Source organism: Bos grunniens, chromosome 19 (genome assembly GCF_055505025.1).
Source record: "Bos grunniens cultivar Pamir isolate PY7600 chromosome 19, Bosgru_T2T1.0, whole genome shotgun sequence".
Taxonomy (NCBI): Eukaryota; Metazoa; Chordata; class Mammalia; order Artiodactyla; family Bovidae; genus Bos; species Bos grunniens.
The window spans coordinates 16,646,708-16,661,913 of NC_141183.1; the positions used below are offsets into that span (position 1 = coordinate 16,646,708).

General features: G+C 37.1%; 1 protein-coding gene across 1 annotated transcript in view; it reads right to left on the reverse strand.

Moving 5' to 3' along the window:
• The window catches only part of EFCAB3 (EF-hand calcium binding domain 3), a 467,300-nt gene that overhangs the window by 106,512 nt on the left and 345,582 nt on the right, over nt 1–15,206 (reverse strand). Inside the window, exons 72-75 of the mRNA XM_086357127.1 lie at nt 13,017–13,070; nt 12,422–12,526; nt 10,878–10,931; nt 10,036–10,140 (exon numbers count right to left, since the gene is read on the reverse strand). Coding sequence (XP_086213253.1) covers nt 10,036–10,140; nt 10,878–10,931; nt 12,422–12,526; nt 13,017–13,070 — 318 coding nt within the window. The remainder of the gene's footprint in view (nt 1–10,035; nt 10,141–10,877; nt 10,932–12,421; nt 12,527–13,016; nt 13,071–15,206) is intronic.

Genomic DNA, 15,206 nt, shown 5'->3' on the forward strand with positions numbered 1-15,206 from the left:
TCCTGAGCTAACAGAACGATGATGACAGGTTGTCTTTGAATGGTAGCATTGAACATTTCTCCATATTTTCATGTGACATCAAATGGATATTGTTTTAGATATTTTCATTGACAAGCCAATGAGAATAAACTCTTCTGCAAAGAAATCCCATAGTGAAATGTCATCTGTTATCATCCCAGGCTTCATATTTTACAGAAATTCAAAGATTGATTTCTATTTTAGATGGGGAACTAGCATGGATATTTGACACCCTCTCCAGAAATCAGCCCAGGAAAAAGCTGAAATAAGAGTGAAAACTGGATTTTAGGAACTAAATGAAAAGTCACAGCAAAAGCTCTTGGAAAATGGAAAACTGTACTGGTGTGTGTGTGTGGTTTTACAGCCTGCATTGGAAGGCCTACTAGAGGTGACAGTTAAAGGACCAATGGGTGAAACATTACAAATGTCTGTCCTTGTCTTTATTACGATTCCTAAGTTACCATTGTCTACCCCTTTCACCACAGAAAGTAGCAGGAAAAGCCTAGACTACAGGTGAGGGATCTGGACGGTACTATCAGGGCAGTACATAGACTTGGAGACTTTAGGAGAGAGGATCTAATTTACACAGGTGAAGATGCACAATCTCCTTCAGATATTTAATCATCCTCTTCTCAACCTTGAGGGCTGATGGATTGCAATCTAGACTTTCTTCCAATTTTGTTTCTTTCTGAGTTTAAAGGTGAAACTCTGACCAGAGATGCTGCTTGAAAGTATCAACTTGGGAATATGATCAACAATGCCTGGGTCTCTCTGCCTTGGGGTTCATCCATTCCCTTCTCTTTAAACCCGACAGAGGCTGATCTAGACTGGAGCCTAACCTTAGACCCTTACTGAAGGCGCATTTCCAAACACGTAATGATACTCCAAGAGAGAAAGAACTTATGGGACCAAAGTAAGTAGCCATCTGAGATGTACAACTACTTCAAAAGTAAACAAATTGGATAACATATACCATTTGAATCAGAATTATTGGAATAAAAGGACCAGGAATTTAAAGTAAGTGTGGCAAATATACTTAAGGAAAGAAGATATTAGATAATATAATAAGAATAATAAAGTATAAAAAGAATCAATGGAAATACTAGTTATAAAAGACTAGGTATAAAACATTTAATGGCTGAGTAATACCCATTGTGTATATGTACCACAGCTTTCTTATCCATTCATCTGCTGATGGGCATCTAGGTTGTTTCCATGTCCTGGCTATTATAAACAGTGCTGCGATGAACATTGGGGTACATGTGTCTCTTTCCCTTCTGGTTTCCTCAGTGTGTATGCCCAGCAGTGGGATTGCTGGGTCATAAGGCAGTTTTATTTCCAGTTTTTTAAGGAATCTCCACACTGTTCTCCATAGTGGCTGTACTAGTTTGCATTCCCACCAACAGTGTAAGAGGGTTCCCTTTTCTCCACACACTCTCCAGCATTTATTGCTTGTAGACTTTTGGATCGCAGCCATTCTGACTGGCGTGAAGTGGTACCTCATACTGGTTTTGATTTGCATTTCTCTGATAATGAGTGATGTTGAGCATCTTTTCATGTGTTTGTTAGCCATCTGTATGTCTTCTTTGGAGAAATGTCTATTTAGTTCTTTGGCCCATTTTTTGATTGGGTCATTTATTTTTCTGGAATTGAGCTGCAGGAGTTGCTTGTATATTTTTGTGATTAGTTGTTTGTCAGTTGCTTCATTTGCTATTATTTTCTCCCATTCTGAACATTTAAATACAGAAATATAATAGATGCTGCTGCTGCTGCTGCTAAGTCACTTCAGTCGTGTCCGACTCTGTGTGACCCCATAGACGGCAGACCACCAGGCTCCCCTGTCCCTGGGATTCTCCAGGCAAGAACACTGGAGTGGGTTGCCATTTCCTTCTCCAATGCATGAAAGTGAAAAGTGAAAGTGAAGTCGCTCAGTTGTGTCTGACTCTTAGCGACCCCATGGACTGCAGCCCACCAGGCTCCTCCATCCATGGGATTTTCCAGGCAAGAGCACTGGAGTGGGGTGCCATTGCCTTCTCCGATAATAGATGAGATAGAGTACAATGAAAAGAGCTGAAAAATTAATTAGTGGGCTGTCCAACCAGATTGAGGCACCCTCAAAAGGTAGCAAGGAAGGATAAAAAGGTAGAAAATGGAAAGTTAGAAGATATGAGTATAGAAGTAAGAGCGCTAATCTTTGAGTAATGGGCATTCCAAAAGAAGAGAAAATAAAAATAGCAAAGAGAAATTATTTGAAGAAGTAATGAATTAAAATTTCCAGGATCAGAGAGAGATTAAGACCTTCTAATATAGAAGGCCTCATACAGGTTAAAATAGAGGAGATAAAGAAAGTCCCAACCTGAACACATAATCAGTTCAGTTCAGTTCAGTTCAGTCACTCAGTCGTGTTCGACTCTTTGGGACCCCATGAACTGCAGCACGCCAGGCCTCCCTGTCCATCACCAACTTCCGGAGTCCACCCAAACCCATGTCCATTGAGTCGATGATGTCATCCAACCATCTCATCCTCTGTCGTCCCCTTCTCCTCCTGTGCTCAATCCTTCCCAGCATCAGGGTCTTTTCCAATGAGTCAGCTCTTAGCATCAGGTGGCCAAATCACTGGAGTTTCAGCTTCAGCATCAGTCCTTCCAATGAACACCCAGGACTGATCTCCTTTAGGGTGGACTGGTTGGATCTCCTTGCAGTCCAAGGGACTCTCAAGAGTCTTCTCCAACACCACAGTTCAAAAGCATCAATTCTTCAGTGCTCAGCTTTCTTTATAATCCAACTCTCACATCCATACATGACCACTGGAAAAACCATAGCCTTGACTAGACAGACCTTTGTTGGCAAAGTAATGTCTCTGCTTTTGAATATGCTGTCTAGGTTGGTCCAGGAGCTGACTGTGGCTCAGATCATGAACTCCCTATTGCCAAATTCAGACTGAAATTGGAGAAAGTGGAGAAAACCACTAGGCCATTCAGGTATGACCTAAATCAAATCCCTTATGACTATACAATGGAAGTGAGAAATAGATTTAAGGGATTAGATCTGATAGAGTGCCTGAAGTACTATGGATGGAGGTTCGTAACACTGTACAGTAGATAGGAATCAAGACCATCCCCAAGAAAAAGAAATGCAAAAAAGCAAAATGGCTGTCTAAGGAGGCCTTACAAATAGCTGTGAAGAGAAGGGAAGTGAAAAGCAAAGGGGAAAAGGAAAGATATACCCATGTGAATGCAGAGTTCCAAAGAATAGCAAGGAGAGATAAGAAAGCCTTCCTCAGCGATCAATGCAAAGAAATAGAGGAAAACAACAGAATGGGAAAGACTAGAGATCTCTTCAAGATAATTAGAGATAGCAAGGGAGCATTTCATGCAAAGATGGGGTCAATAAAGGACAGAAATTGTAGGGACCTAACAGAAGCAGAAGATATTAAGAAGAGGTGGCAAGAATACACAGAAGAACTGTACAAAAAAGATCTTCATGACCAAGATAATCACGATGGTGTGATCACTCACCTAGAGCCAGACATGCTGGAATGTGAAGTCAAGTGGGCCTTAGGAAGCATCACTATGAACAAAGCTAGTGGAGGTGATGGAATTCCGGTGGAGCTATTTCAAATCCTGAAAGATGATGCTGTGAAAGTGCTGCACTCAATATGCCAGCAAATTTGGAAAACTCAGCAGTGGCCACAGGACTGGAAAAGGTCAGTTTTCATTCCAATCCCAAGAATGCCCAAACCACAATTGCACTCATCTCACACGATAGTAAAGTAATGCTTAAAATTCTCCAAGCCAGGCTTCAGCCATACGTGAACCGTGAACTTCCAGATGTTCAAGCTGGTTTTAGAAATGGCAGAGGAACCAGAGATCAAATTGCCAACATCTGCTGGATCATGGAAAAAGCAAGAGAGTTCCAGAAAAATATCTATTTCTGCTTTATTGACTATGCCAAAGCCTTTGACTGTGTGGATCACATTAAACTGTGGAAAATTCTGAAAGAGATGGGAATACCAGACCACCTGACCTGTCTCTTGAGAAACCTGTATGCAGGTCAGGAAGAAACAGTTAGAACTGGACATGGAACAACAGACTGGTTCCAAATAGGAAAAAGAGTATGTCAAGGCTGTTTATTGTCACCCTGCTTCTTTGACTTATATGCAGAGTACATCATGAGAAATGCTGGGCTGGAAGAAGCACAAGCTGGAATCAAGATTGCCAGGAGAACACATAATAGTGACTTTAAAAATATTGAATAAAAAGGTAAAATTCTAAAGTTCTCAAAGAGAAAAGTAATTCATCTATAAAGGAAGAAAAATCAGATTTCTCAACAGTGATTCTAGATGCTGAAAGGCAATGGAGCAGTTATTATTTGAAATATTAAAAGAACTTTGAACTTACATGTTCTTAAGTTACTTAATGTTACTTAAGTGTAAGGGCATAATAAAAAATATTCTCAGGTATTCAATGTTTAGCATTAATTCTATAGAGACTCATATTGAAAATAGTTTTAAAAGTAAGCTCTCAATAAGTAAAGCAAATGTAGGAGATAATACAAGAGGTATGGGAAGAAAAAAAACTTCAGATATTTTGGTTAACTCTGTTGCAGATTTACAAAAGTCTAGGTACAGATTGCTTCCCTGGTGGCTCAGATGCTAAAGAATCTGCCTGCAATGCCAGAGACCTGGGTTTGATCCCTGGGTTGGGAAGATTCCCCTGGAGGAGGAAATGGCAATCAACTCCAGTATTCTTGCCTGGAGAATACTCATGGACAGAAGAGCCTGGTGGGCTACAGTCCACGGGGTTGTAAAGAGTCAGATATGACTAAGCAACTAAACGCAGCTAGGTACAGAGGAAAAGGAGAAAGGATATTATCCATAATAACTGACTCTTACATCCTGGATAAATATCAATATGATGGAGATAGGAAGCAAGTTAAGTTGACAAATCGGTCATGAAAGTGTGCTAAAATCTTTGTCTTAACTGGGGGAAGATACAGATTGACAAGTTTAAGGAATAATTAGGGTAAATGGCCATGAATATGTCTCAATAAAGACAATCACTATAACTTTTAAACTTCCAGAAGAAGATTCAAGGAATATAGTGGAAATTATAAAGGTTGAAAAAAGTAACAAAAATACTGCAAACTATGAAATATGATAGCAGAACTATGTCCTATGTTACAGTAATTATAAATGAGTTAACTCAACAATTACAAAATATAAACTGTCAGAGTATGTTGAAAAACAAAATCAAATAATATGTTGTCTACAAGAGACACAGAGTAAAAAGACATAGAAAAGTTGATAACAACAGCATGGATATGAACCAAGACAAAGCTGGGGTAGCAATCCTTTTTCCTAAATAGGAATTATGGCAAAATACCTCAAAGGATAAAGAAGGATGTTATTTATCTATAAAAGGATCAATAGAACAAAATATATTTTCACCATAAATATGTACGCACCTAACAACGAGGCCTGCAACTATTAATATATAAAGCAGCAACTGACAACTGCAAGGAGAAACAGTATAAGTATAGTTGGAGGTTTTTTACATCCCTATTTAGAAACACATACCAAGCCAACAAAAATAAAATACATATTGAAGATTTGAACAATACAATTAATGTTTAAGCACAATTACTAACAGAATGTATATATTTTTGGGAGAGCACATAGAATACTAAAGAAAACAGACTATGTTTTCAGTAATAAAGGTATGCTAGAAAAATTCCCAAGGGATCAATATCACATATAATGTATTTTTTGACCAGAATATAATAAAATTAAAATTTAATAACAAAAGAATTGCTAAACATTAGACATACCTCAAGAAGATAAGAGTGTACATCTTTGACTCAGTCCATGAAAAAAACTTTGTGTCTTTACCTCACAAAAACTCCAAAGTAAAAAAAAAAACAAAAAAACCCAACAACCCCAAATCTTGAAAGTACAAGGAACTTCAAACAAGCCTTTCTCTCTTTGCTCTGTCATTACTGATAACCTGACTCTGCTTCTTTTTTTTAATTTATTTATTTTTAATTGAAGGATAATTGCTTTACAATATTGTGTTGGTTTCTGCCATATATCAACATGAATCAGCCATAGGTATACATATGTTCCCTCCTCCTTGAACTTCCCTCCCACCTCCCACCCCATCCCACCCCTCTAGGTTGTCACAGAGCACTGGTTTGAGTTCCCTGATTCATACGGCAAATTCCCACTGGCTATCTATTTTTACATATGGTAGTGCCTATTTTTCCACACTATTCTCTCCATTTGTCCCAACTTCTCCTTCCCACCCCCACTGTGTCCACAAGTCTGATCTCTATGTCTGAGTCTCCACTCAGTCAGTCAGTTCAGTCGCCCAGTCGTGTCCAACTCTTTGCGATCCCATGAATTGCAGCACGCCAGGCCTCCCATCCATCACCAACTCCCAGAGTTCACCTAAACTCATGTCCATCGAGTCGGTGATGCCATCCAACCATCTCATCCTCTGTCGTCCCCTTCTCCTCCTGCCCCCAATCCCTCCCAGCATCAGAGTATTTTCCAATGAGTCAACTCTTCACATGAGGTGGCCAAAGTATTGGAGTTTCAGCTTCAACATCAGTCCTTCCAAAGAACACCCAGGACTGATCTCCTTTAGGATGGACTGGTTGGATCTCCTTGCAGTCCAAGGGACTCTCAAGAGTCTTCTCAACACCACAGTTCAAAAGCATCAATTCTTCGGTGCTCAGCTTTCTTTATAGTCCAGCTCTCACATCCATACATGACCGCTGGAAAAACCATAGCCTCGACTAGACAGACCTTTGTTGGCAAAGTAATATCTCTGCTTTTCAATATGCTATCTAGGTTGGTCATAACTTTCCTTCCAAGGAGTAAGCGTCTTTTAATTTCATGGCTGCAGTCACCATCTGCAGTGATTTTGGAGCCCCCAAAAATAAAGTCTGACACTGTTTCCACTGTTTCCCCGTCTATTTCCCATGAAGTGATGGGACCAGATGCCATGATCTTCGTTTTCTGAATGTTGAGCTTTAAGCCAACTTTTTCACTCTCCTCTTTCACTTTCATCAAGAGGCTTAGTTCCTCTTCACTTTCTGCCATAAGGGTGGTGTCATCAGCATATCTGAGGTTATTGATATTTCTCCCAGCAATTTTGATTCCAGCTTGTGCTTCTTCCAGCCCAGCGTTTCTCATGATGTACTCTGCATAGAAGTTAAATAAGCAGGGTGACAATATACAGCCTTGACGTACTCCTTTTCCTATTTGGAACTAGTCTGTTGTTCCATGTCCAGTTCTAACTGTTGCTTCCTGACCTGCATGAGTCTCCACTGCTGCCTTGCAAATAGGCTCATCAGTACCATCTTTCTAGATACTGTACATATGCGTTAATATATGATATTTGTTTTTCTGCTGAGTCAGTTTCTTGCTTAGACTTTCACATGAGAATCAGTCACTAGCCTTTGATATTACCCAATGGTCTTTCTTCTATAAAATGTGAGATTTTTTTTCTCTTCCCCCCATACTTTTGCCCTTTCTTGTTTTTCCATTATGATTATATCACACTTTTGGGGGGTTGGTAATTGAGATTAACTGCTCATTATTATGACTATATAAATATTATAACTAAGCCACATAATGGATACTTCCCATTCCATAACAGGTTATAACTATTAATACATTTCCTTTCATATTGAAATTTTTGTCTTTCTTGCAGTTAGTGATTGCCTTTTTTTCAGTTTTTTTTATTGGCGTAAGATTAATTTACAATGTTGTGTTAGTGTCTGCTGTACAACAAAGTGAATCAGCTATAGGTACACATATATCCTTTCCCTCTTGGGCCTCCCTCCCACCCCTCATTCCACCTACCTAGGTCATCACAGAACACTAGGCTGAGCTCCCTGTGCTGTATAGCAGCTTCCCACTAGCCAGCTACTTTACTCAGGGTGGTGTAAATATGTCAGTGCTACTCTTTCAATTTGTCCCACCTTCCCATCCCCCCGCCCCCGCCCCCCACCCCACCGTGTCCACAAATCTGTTCTCTCTACTGAGTCTCTATTTCTACCCTGCAAATAAGTTCATTAGTAACAATGTCTTATTTTGCTTAGTTTCCAATGTGTCTATGTAGTTAATTAATCTCTAACTCTCAAACAGAACTGAAAAATCTCCTCTCAATATGTTCAAATAATGTTAGATATTCTACCAGTCTCTAGACTATCACTTTTTTTGGAGACAATATTCTTCTGCTCTAAATTAAACAACTTCTCTCATCTTTTTTAAAAATTAATTTTTATTGGAGTATATCTGCTTTACCATGTTGTGTTAGTTTCTATTGTACAGCAAAATGAATCAAGTATACATATACATGTATCTTCTCTTTTCTGGATTTCCTCCTTCCAATTTAAGTCATCACAAAGCACTGAGTAGACATCCCTGAACTATTCTGTAGTTTCTCTTTAGTTATCTATTTTATACTCTCTCTAGTCTCGATGCACAGCTGTTATGTTGAGATTTTCCTGTATCATTTTTCTGAAAATTCTCTTAATTTCACTCTTTTTTATACTTATTTCAGCAAAATATTTTATTTATTATTTTTCAAATTGACGTATAATTGCTTTATAATGTTTCAGGTGTACAGCAAAATGATTCGGTTTGCATACATATATATTACATATTCTTCCCAGGATTTTTTCCTTTATAGGTTATTATATTAGATATAGATCCCTGTGCTATACAGTAGGTCCTTGCTGTTTATATATTTTATATAAAGTAGTGTGTATCTCTTAATCCCAAATTTCCAATTTATCCTTTCCTCTCTCCTTCCCCTTAGTAACCACAAGTTTGCTATGTCTGTGAGTCTATTTCTGCTTTGTAAATATGTTCATTTGCATAATTTTAAAATATTCTATGTATAAGTGATATGATTGGTATTCTGTCTGACTTACTTTACTCAATATGATAATCTTTAGTTCCATTTATGTTGCTGCAAATGGCATTATTGCATTCTTTTTTATGGTTGAATAATATTCTATTGTGTGTGTATATATATATACACATATACACTACATCTTCTTTATCCATTCATCCGTCAGTGGACATTTAGCCTGCTTCCATGTCTTGGCTACTGTAATAAATAGTGCTGCTATGAACATTGTGGTGCCTGTATCGTTTTGAATTAAAGGCTTCATCTTTTCTGGATATATGCCCAGGAGCAGGATTGTAGGATCATATAGCAAAATTCTATTTTCAGTTTTTTAAGGAACCTCCATTGTGTTTTCCACAGTAGCTGAACCAACTGACATTCCCACCAACAGTGTCGGAGGGTTCCCTTTTCTTTACATCCTCTCCAGCATTTGTTATTTGTAGACTTTTAATGATGGTCGTTCTGACCCGTGTCAGGTGGTACCTCTCTGTAGTTTTGACTCGCATTTCACTAATTAAAAATTACTAACATCTTTATTATATATTTTGAATATTTTAAAGCGTTTTCATCTTTTCACATCCATCATTTTATCTTTACCATCATCATTGTACAGATGGATTATATCTGAATTATTGATTTGTTAGCCAAATTAACAAAGCATTTCTCCACATAATGTGAATACACCGTGTTTTCTATAGTGTTGGATTTTACATGGTCGGTTGTGCCTCTTTGCTTTCAACACTTTTAGGTTTTGTTACCTTCTACTACCAAACCTTTCAGCACTGTTTGAATTGATATACACACTGTGAAGAGTCTCCAATAGTGTTCACAGTTTCCTTCGTACTTCCACAGCAGTGCACACTTATGAACACAGAGCACTTACCATTGTGTATACTATTCGTTTCTTTTCTTTGTTTTTTTTTTTTGTTGGGGGGGCGAGTATGTGCTGTCTCTACCTTGAGTACTTTTAGGTGCTGGACTTTGTTTTGTTCATCTCTGTGACTCAGAGCCTATTATAATGTCTAGTACCTAATGGCAACCAATTCACTTTCACTGAATGGATGAATACTTCATTGGTAAATGAAATGCTCACCATCGAGTGGCAAACTTTTCCTCAACACAGAATTCTCCTTCAGTTGGTCTCTTAACCCTATGTCTTTCAGAAGATTTCCCAGATCGTTATGGTCAAGAACCTCCCCTTAAAAAATAAAACAATGATAAAAGGTCAAACTTTAAATAATAATAATAGTAATAAAAATACAAATAATACCAATACCACTACCACTACTACTACTACTATCAACTGTTTGTGCAGCAGCATCCACAAATATAGGATAAAAAGCAATAGAAATATTAAGTATTGTTTAATTACTTAGAATTAGAAGGGGGATTCAGAAATAGTTTATTTGTGGTAAATGGAGTTCTTCAATGTTGGGAACAAGTAACAAATACACCACACAGAAAATCATTTATTTTTGATAATAATCAAATATTTCTGTAACAGCTCATTAAATTTTCTGGTGCAAATAATTCTGCCAGCATGTAATCTTTGCTCTATTGTTTTATTTTTGCCTGAATTATGAGCTTCTTCTCAGTGGTCAAATTACTACATGTGTAATTTGCCTTGCCATTTTGCTTTTAGAACAGCAGGAAAATAATAATATTATTGAGAAATACCAAAGCATAAAGGGTTTATTATTGAGGCATTATACTGTAGCCTTTAAAATAAGAAGTAGGCAACAATTAATTATAATAATGAATAACATTTAGCTTATAAAGCTGTCTTTCCAGTGATGTACACATTACCAATTAAAACAGATATAGTAGCAGGATTAATATGTCATGGACAGGCTAACAGAAAATACTTTAAAAATAACTTCTTTTGTTAAGTATTGAGATTTTAAAAATTATTCCTTATTATTTCTTCTCACTCACCCAGAAGTTCTTGTACTTCATCTAGAAGTCTATCCAGTTTAACTCTTCTCTCAACTACAAAATAAAACAAAATTTAGATATAATCCTGCTATGACCTAAATCATGTCCCCTTAATTTCATATGTTGAAGCCCTATTCCCCAGTGTGACTGTATTTGGAAATAAAGTCTTTAGGAGGTAATTAAGGTTAAATGAGGTTGTGAGGGTGGAGCCATAATCCAATAGGACTGTGGCCTTATGAGAGGAAGATTTTTTTTTTTCTCTCCACCCTGCCGTGTGAAGACACAGTGAGAAGGCAGCTGTCTGCAAGCTAGGAAGAAAACTTTCACCAGAAACCAAATAAAATGACACAGTGATCCTGGATTTCCCTGCATCCAGAACTTAGAGAAAATAAATTTCTCTTAAGTCACACAGACTATGGTATTTTGTTATGGCAGCCTCAGCAGACTAATACAGGTCCCAATTATATAAAATTCTTAAACCGTGGAGTAAAATGTAAGAATTTTGCAGTTGCCAAGAGTTTTTTGGTTTTTTTTTTTTCCTTCTAGTTAGATGTTTTATTTGACTCTTTGCATTCCTATGGACTGTAGCCTGCAAGGCTCCTTTGTCTGTGGCATTTTCCCGGTAAGAATGCCGGAGTGAGTTGCCATGACCTCCTGCAGGGGATCTTTCCAACCCAGGGATCGAACCCATATCTCTTATGTCTCCTGCATTGGCAGGTGAGTTCTTTACCACAGTGCCACCTGGGAAGCCCTATATAAGCATAGGCTTGGGGGAAAAAAAGACTCTAAGTATGACAAACACATTTATTCCATTTATTCACCTTTTACTTTTTGTATTCCTCACTCATTAGAGTGGGAGAGAAAAAAAATTCATTCCTAATTTTGTCTTGTTTTCTGTTCCAGCTTTATAGCTGACCAAATTGTAAGATGTTAAAACTGTACACTGTGATTATTTTGTATATATACATTGTGAAAAGTTGCCCCCATCTAGTTAATTAATATCTCTCACTATATAATCTATCCATCTATTAACTATCTATCTATCTATATGTTTTTGGTGAGAACATTTAATTCTATTCTCTTAGCAAATTTCAATTAAGCAACACTCTGTTATCAACTACAGTTACCATGTTTTACATTAGATCCGTTGATCTTATTTATCTTACAGTTGAAAGACATTTCCTGGAGAAATTTGGGCAGGAGAAACAACATGATTAGTTTCTTGTTTTAAAAACAGCGCTGCTGGGACTTCCCTGGTGGTCTAGTGACTGAGACTCTGAGCTCCCAATGCAGGAGGTCCACAGTCCCACTCCTGGTCAGGACTAGATGCTGCACACCACAACTGAAGATCCTGCCTGCTACAACCAAGACCCAGCACAGCCAAATACATAAACTTTTGTTTTTAAACAATATATCTCTGTTTTTTAGGATTTGCTCTCTATAGGCTTCTGGCTTTTTCCAAGAAATTAACAAGTATACTTCAGATATTTCTACAGAGAAATAAAAAAAATTTTTGCAGGGCACTGGGTACTTGAAGTGCTTACCATCAATTGGCAGGTGACTGCATAGTTCCTCAATGTCTTCCTCATCAAGTGGGAATCCCAAGTTCTTAAGAGCATCATCTATTTTATCGATATTAACCTTTCCTCCTTATGAAAAAAAGGGATAAGAATAAAGGAAAACTGTGATTATGCTAAAGAGGAAAAAATGCCTGGTCATATCAATCAATCAACATAAATGGAAGCAAAAAGCAATGACACCATAAAACTCTTGAAGTGATTAAAAAGAATTAGTTGAGGAATTAGAAATAGAAAAATTCTTTTCATTGTTCCAGGAAACACTGTTACAGCAATTTACAAGGTGAATTTACCTAGAAGAAAGAGGTGAGTATTAAGACTAACAAATTATAGCAGAGACAATGCACATATTATTACCATTTAGTAAAATTCAAAATTTGCCACACTGACAAAATAATGTAGCTATTTCTTTCGATTGTGTACAACTAAGAATGTCAGCTCATTAAAAAACTAGACTAATACAATTAGCAAGCCAATCAGTGAGAAATAAAAGAGATTGTAGAAAAGTAAATGCAAAAGCTTGAAGATCTATTTTTTCTTTCTTGGCAGTTTTCTCACTCACCTCTGTATTTCTTTACTCCATCCATCAATCTGTTTTTATACACCATTTGATTTTCTGTAAGATAAGAGTCAATTTAGTTCATAATTAAGTGGAAACTCAGAAAGTACTATTTGTTTGTAAATTTTTATAAATTTTTAATTAGTTAAAATCCCAAGAAGGAAACAAAGAAATGAATAAGATTCTCAAGGTTAACTATACATTCTATGGCATCTGATGTACTTTTAGCGAAACTCTAACATGTAAAACAGATTTTTTCCTTTTATTTTTTTTTCTACAGTGTACCTTCCTTCCTTTCCTCAGCTCTTCTGACTACCACCTTTCCCTACTTTTAGTTTCAGAATTGTTATAGATATTGGTTCCAAAATTTAAAGCTATTTTTCTGTAACAGCTGCTGCTGCTAAGTCGCTTCAGTCATGTCCGACTCTGTGCGACCCCAACCAGGCTTCCCCGTCCCTGGGATTCTCCAGGCAAGAACACTGGAGGGAGCTGCCATTTCCTTCTCCAATGCATGAAAGTGAAAAGTGAAAGTGAAGTCGCTCAGTTATGTCCGACTCTAGCGACCCCATGGACTGCAGCCTACCAGGCTCCTCCGTCCATGGGAGTTTCTAGGCAAAAAGTACTGAAGTGGGGTGCCACAGTACCCTACAAAAGAGCATTACACTCCAAGTAAGGATTTAAATGGTAAGAACTGAATATTATATATCAGAATTGGTACTTTTGACATTAATTTTTCTCTTAATTAAAAAATTAGATACAAATGAAACAGAGCATTGTGTAAATTTAAGGCATGAAACATATTGATCTGATACATTCATATTGCAATATGAGGGCCATTGTATCATTAGTAACACCTCTGTCATTTCACATAGTTATCATTTCTTCTTGTGCTGGGAACAATTAAGATCTTTTTTATAATACAGTTTTGTTGTCTATAATCACTATACTGTGCATTAGATCTCCAGGACTTATTTATCTACTGGTTTCAAGTATGTATCCTTAAATAATATCTCTCTCATCCTTCCCCCTCAACCAGCCTCTGGTAACCACCATTCTACTTGCTCTTTTTTTGAATTAGTTTCTCTAAAGATTTCACATAGAAGAGATTATCATCCAGTATTTGCATTTCTCAGACTTAATCTCACTTAGCATAATATTTTCAGAGTCTGTTTTGTTGCAAATGGAAAGATTTCCTCTTTACTCATGACTGGATAGTACTCCATTGTATATAATATACTATATTTCCTTTATACATTTATTCACTGATGACCACTTAAGTTGTTTCCATATCTTAGATATTGCAAATAATGCTGCAGTAAGCATGGCAGTGCATATATATCTCTTTGATAACCTGTTTTCATTTCCTTTGGATATATGCCCAGAAGTGGGGTTGCTGAATCATATGACAGTTCTATTTTTAATTTGTTGGGGAACTTCATATTGGTATCCATAGTGGCTGAACCAGTTTATAATCCCACCAACAGTGTACAGGGTTCCCTTTCTCTATATCCTTGAACACACTTATTGTCTCTTGTCTTCTTGATACAAGCCATTCTTATAGGTGTGAGATAGTATCTCATTGTGGATTTGATTTGCATTTTCCTGATTAGTGATGATTACCACTTTTTCATGTGCCTGTTGGCCATCTGTATGTCCTCTTTGGAAAAATGTCTAATCAGATTCTCTGCCCACTTTTAAGTTGGATTTCTTTTTTGTTATCGAGTTGTATGAACTGTTTATGTATTTTGGATATTAACCCCTATCTGATACATGGTTTGCAAACATTTTCTCCCATTTCACAGGCTGCCTTTTCATTTTGTTGATTGCTTCTCTTTCAGTGCAGAAACTTTTAAAGCTGATGCAGCCCCATTTGCTGAGTTTTTTGTTGTTGTTTGTGCTTTTGGTGTTATATCCAAAAAAATTCTTGCCAGGACCAATGTTGAGGAACTTCCTCCCTAGGTTTTCTTCTATGAATTTTATGGTATTAAGTTTTAACATTTCATTATTTGACCCATCTCAATTTAATTTTGTGAAGTGTAAGGTCGAGGTCCAATTTAATTCTTCTATATGTGGTTATCCAGTTTTCCCAACATCAGTTGTTGACGAGATAATCCTTTCCCCATTTGATGTTCTTGGCTCTCTAATTAAATATTAGTTGACTATTTATGCAAAAGTTTAGTATTAGGCTGTCTA